We start from the raw sequence: 5,108 nt of genomic DNA on the forward strand, positions 1-5,108 counted from the left end.
GAGAGAGAGAGAGAGAGAGAGAGAGAGAGAGAGAGAGAGAGAGAGAGAGAGAATGAAGAGATATATAAACCTACCTTGATAGAGGTACCATCTGGAAAATAACTCTCCTCGCCGCCACCAGGGTGCACTACCTTCAGCGTGTGATCAGGGTAGGTAATCTCTTTGATTCCGTCTGGATAATGTCTCTCAGTCTGGCCGCTAGGGCGAGGCACAATCAGAGTAAATATAAGTCTCGCACACACTCCCACGTTCCTGTACGTTCGGTAATGAGCAACCACATCACTCCTACATCTAAGTAATGATCATCTTGTTCACTTAGGGCGTGTTTGTTTGGTCGGATCCACGGATCTCGATCCACTGGATCCGTGAATCTGACTGTTTGTTTGGTCAGATCCACGGATCTCGATCCACCGAACCCGAACCTGCTAGCGAGGTGGATTCGATCGGGATCCAATATGGCGGCCCGCGCCTCAGCCTATAACAGCTTGTTCTTTGTTATGAACCATCCCGTGATAGGTCACAGCGAAACGTGAACCGATGAAAGTGAGTTTGCGTTTGTTTGGGTTAGGGTTCAATCCAGTGGATCGAGACCCGTGGATCCGACCAAACAAACACGCCCTTACTGTTGACTTACTAATGACCGAATTCGTTTCGTTGAAAGTGAACACCACAGAACACCCACATCACAGAGCATAAGGTCGGGGTCGGTGCAGACGGCAAACACAAGAACATACTCACAAGGCTACTCATTTGTAAGCAAACTATGAATCCCAAGAGTTAATGAGCTGTGCATGCAAATTTTTTCTTTGCTTACTTTGGGAATTCCATCGTCTGCAGGCCATCAGCGAACGTCGTGTGGATCGTTTGAGCATCGGCATAGTAATACACCTGCGGAATAGCAGACGACAGCATGATGTGGAGATGTGCGCGCTTTCTAGTGATCTAAGCCTTCTAGTGATGAGATGTACGCAGGGATCAAAGTAGATGTGCTGTATAGAGTGTGCAGATGTAATTCCCATGCATTTGCTGCAGCGAAGTGAGTGTAAGGTATAGAGGGCGCTGTTAGACGTATCGCATGCTCATAGCATTCACGCAGGTTCGTGGTATAGAGGGCACTGTTAGACATATCGCATGCTCATTGCATTCACGCAGGTGCACGGTATAGAGGGCGCTGTTAGACGTATCTCATGCTCATTGCATTCACGCATGTGCGCGGTATAGAGGGCGCTGTTAGACGTATCACATGCTCGTCATAGAGCGGCGGGTGCGTGAGTAACACAGAGGGCGCTAGCGGACACCTACCACTCGCTCGTTGGCCAGGATGCGCTTGGTGTCGCCGTTGAAGAAGGAGACGAGAACGGTGCGTCCATCGCCGCTCACCTCTTTCCTCGTGCCGTTCGGAAACTGGATCTCACGACATCCATTCTCAAACACCTTCTCCAGCTGCAACACAGAGCAGGGTATTAGCCAGGAATGAGTATTGTGGGAGTGCAGAAAAAATATTTGGGAGTGCAATTTTTTTATATGTGTGTCTCAGCCAAGACCGTCATCATCAGGGGGTGCCTCCCCCGGAAAATGTTTTAATTTGTTAAATGTTTAATTTTTTTGGCCGTGCAGTTTCAAAACTGACCGTGCAAATTACGGCTGCACGGCTCGCTGGCTAATACGTTGACACAGAGTAACAGCGAGGGATGTAAGACAGTGGCTAGGTGGCGTGACAGAGACGATGGGAGTGCGGTGTCACGTCACAGCATGAGCGTTCGTTATCAAACAGCACTTCTAGATGCAATGAAGACGTATAAGAATCTCTCAAACATACATGTGTATCTCTATTATATATTAGTCACTATCATTCATATAGGGTCTCTTGATCATGTGTCTCTTTATTATATATGAGTCTCTTCTATCATATGCCAGGGGTAAAAATTAACTTTTGAACACGGGAGTCCAACGGACTCCCTACCCTCAAAAAGAGGGAGTCCGCAGCAAAATGGAGTCCGCAGTCTAAAGTTCAAAATTATAGATAATAACAATAATGCATACATGTGCTTATTTTGAAGATTCATGCAGTTGCACGTCTGCCAAATTTTCTTTAGACATTTGCTGGAAAAATACGGTAATTCTGCGAGGCCGTGCTCTGGAACGAACTAGTTAATATAGTATGGCAGAATTTCAGGGAGTCACACGGACTCCTGCATATGTCAAATCAGGGAGTCCGACAGTAAATCTGGGAGTATCTGACTCCGGACTCCCGTTAATTTCCCACCCTGATATACGGTCTCTTGATCATACATCTCTCTACTAGAGAGCACACAGCATAGCAGTGTATGCCACGCCTGGTCACACAGACCCAGCGTTATCTGTTAGACTGCCTCGTAGCAATCCCACGAATAAAACGAATAAGCTGCCAGCATACCAGTAATAGTAACGACACGAGTAACAATGTTACAGACACGAATAACGGTTGAGGGGAGTTTTCGTGAAAAACTAAAAAGACAGTGTGACTCTCACTTCACCATCTCACTCAAAAAACAAATTTAACTTAAATTGAAATAGAATTAATCGAATTTGTTTTTTTTAAACACATCGTTAACCCTCAACACAGCGGGGGTCCACGCCCTCTAGAGAAATCTGCACCTCACCTTCCCATCCGGGTGCCTGACCAGCTCGTGGTTGTAGTCCGGGTTGTCGATGAGCGACTTGCCGGGGTCAGAGGTCGTTGCGCGACCCCTGCCCGGGTCGCCGCTCAACAGGCAGCCGTCGACGTCAAACTCGTTGCCGTTGACGACGCCGCCGCAGACCTCATCCGCGAGTCTGCCCCGTGGCTCCTCCTCCTCCTCCTCCTCCTCCGGTCCCTCCCCGGCATCTTCCTCTCCGCCGGCTTCCCCGTCCTCGCTCCCCGACGACCGCGACCCCGAGTCTCGCTCGCGCGGCAGAGACGCACGTCTGCGCCGGCGCCCCCTGCTGGGACTCGCGGGCGGCGACCTTGCAGCGACCCCACCCTCGGCATCAGTCAGCACGACAACGTCGGAGAACGCGGGCAGCGGGGGCGGCGGCACGGCGGCGGGCACGGCGCGGGGAGGCCGGGCGGGGCGTGGGCGCGGCCGGGCGTCGAGGCGGGCGCGTTCCAGCGCAGCCACGCTCGCGCTCAGTTGTGCGTTCTCGCGTTCGAGCGAGGCTGTGCGCTCGCGGGCGCGCGTGAGTCCGCTGCTCCACCGTCCCTCCCTCCGCTGCATCTCCACTCGCAGCTCGCCGAGCTGAAACAAACGCGCAGCACGTCACGCGACTACGACGCCATGCGGATCTTTGCGCACGCCATAAACGTTCCCCCGACTTTGCAAACCGGTTTTAATTTTCGCGTAGTTGTGCTTGATCACTTGGTGCTGGACTTATCGATAAAACGGAGGAAGGTTGGGGCGAAAAGACATGGTAGCACTCGACATGGTATAACATCGTCACATTTATCATAAGTGAGTGCGTGGGTGGGTCCTGTGTTAAAGAGCTGCCCATCAGAAATCGCTACAATCACTGAAACAACGAACAGAATTCGCTGTGCTTTCAAAGCGCTACCCATTCGGCATGCACCCATTATATAAAACGTTTACAATGTGTCCCTCTCTACCTCTCGTACGAACACACGATGTCCCTCTCTACCTCTCATACGAACACATGGTGTCCCTCTCTACCTCTCACACGAACACACGGTGTCCCTCTCTACCTCTCATACAAACACACGGTGTCCCTCTCTACCTCTCATACGAACACATGGTGTCCCTCTCTACCTCTCGTACGAACACATGGTGTCCCTCTCTACCTCTCACACGAACACACGGTGTCCCTCTCATATGAACACACAGTGTCCCTCTCTACCTCTCATACAAACACACGGTGTCCCTCTCTACCTCTCATACGAACACACGGTGTCCCTCTCATATGAACACAATGTGTCCCTCTCTATGCCGCACACTGTCGCTCATGCACTCCCGTACCTGGTTCCTCAACTCTTGTATTTCCTCTCTCTCGCGTTTATCCGGCACCGCCCTGACGGCCCTCTGGTGTTCATCGAACAGCTTCCTCTCTCTCCTCAGTCGCCTCGTCTCCGTCTCCCGCATCGCCTCGATCTCGGCCAGCGCTGTCTCTCTCTCCTCCTCGAACACCGCCCTCTCTCGCTGAATCTCCTTCAGTGCCTGCCGGAGATAAGGAAGGTCATGCCGCGCCACGAGGGACAATGAGTAAACACGCAGAGACGTACCAGCACTGGTGGCACTGTGTGTGATGCAGAACAGGTGGTTGGGATGTGGGCACGGTGGGAGTGGGTGGTTGGGAAGTGGGCAGTGGTGTAGTGTGAGACAGTAGAGTGTGATAGGAAGGGATTGAGTGGTTGTTAAGTGGATACTGTGGGAGTGGGTGGTTGGGAAGTGGATAGTGATGTAGTGTGAGGTGTGGGAGAGTCGATGATTGTGGGAAGTGAGAACTGGGGAAGTGGGTGGTAGGGATGTGTGTAGTGGGGATGTAGGTGATGCAGGAGTGTGGGGGTGGGGAGTGCGTAGTTGTGGGTGGTTGGGATGTGGGTAGTGGGGAGGTAGGTGGTGCAGGAGTGTGGGGGTGGGGAGTGCGTAGTTGCCCACTCCCCCAGTACCCACCTATCGTGGTTGGGATGTGGGTAGTGGGGAGGTAGGTGGTGCAGGAGTGTGGGAGTGGGGAGGGTGTAGCTGTAGGTGGGTACTGGGGGAGTGGGTCGTGGTTTGGATGTGTGTAGTAGGGAGGTAGGTGGTGCAGGAGTGTGGGGGTGGGGAGAGCGTAGTTGTAGGTGGGTACTGGGGGAGTGGGTCGTGGTTGGGATGTGGGTAGTGGGGAGGTAGGTGGTGCAGGAGTGTGGGGGTGGGGAGGGCGTAGCTGTAGGTGGGTACTGGGGGAGTGGGTGGTGGTTGGGATGTGTGTAGTGGGGAGGTAGGTGGTGCAGGAGTGTGGGGGTGGGGAGGGCGTAGTTGTAGGTGTGTACTAGGGGAGTGGGTGGTGGTAGGGATGTGTGTAGTGGGGAGGTAGGTGGTGCAGGAGTGTGGGGGTGGGGAGGGCGTAGTTGTAGGTGTGTACTAGGGGAGTGGGTG

General features: G+C 53.0%; 1 protein-coding gene across 1 annotated transcript in view; it reads right to left on the reverse strand.

Annotated features, from left to right (window-relative positions):
- The window catches only part of LOC106815753 (centromere protein J-like), a 12,016-nt gene extending 7,834 nt beyond the window's left edge, over positions 1-4,182 (reverse strand). Inside the window, exons 1-5 of the mRNA XM_014820261.1 lie at positions 3,990-4,182; positions 2,643-3,257; positions 1,303-1,443; positions 815-888; positions 75-198 (exon numbers count right to left, since the gene is read on the reverse strand). Of these exons, the coding sequence (XP_014675747.1) occupies positions 75-198; positions 815-888; positions 1,303-1,443; positions 2,643-3,257; positions 3,990-4,112 (1,077 nt within the window). The 5' untranslated portion in view covers positions 4,113-4,182. The remainder of the gene's footprint in view (positions 1-74; positions 199-814; positions 889-1,302; positions 1,444-2,642; positions 3,258-3,989) is intronic.
- Between the last annotated feature and the right edge of the window lie 926 nt (positions 4,183-5,108).

The sequence above is a fragment of the Priapulus caudatus genome, unplaced genomic scaffold (genome assembly GCF_000485595.1).
Source record: "Priapulus caudatus unplaced genomic scaffold, Priapulus_caudatus-5.0.1 Scaffold1192, whole genome shotgun sequence".
Lineage (NCBI taxonomy): Eukaryota > Metazoa > Priapulida > Priapulimorpha > Priapulimorphida > Priapulidae > Priapulus > Priapulus caudatus.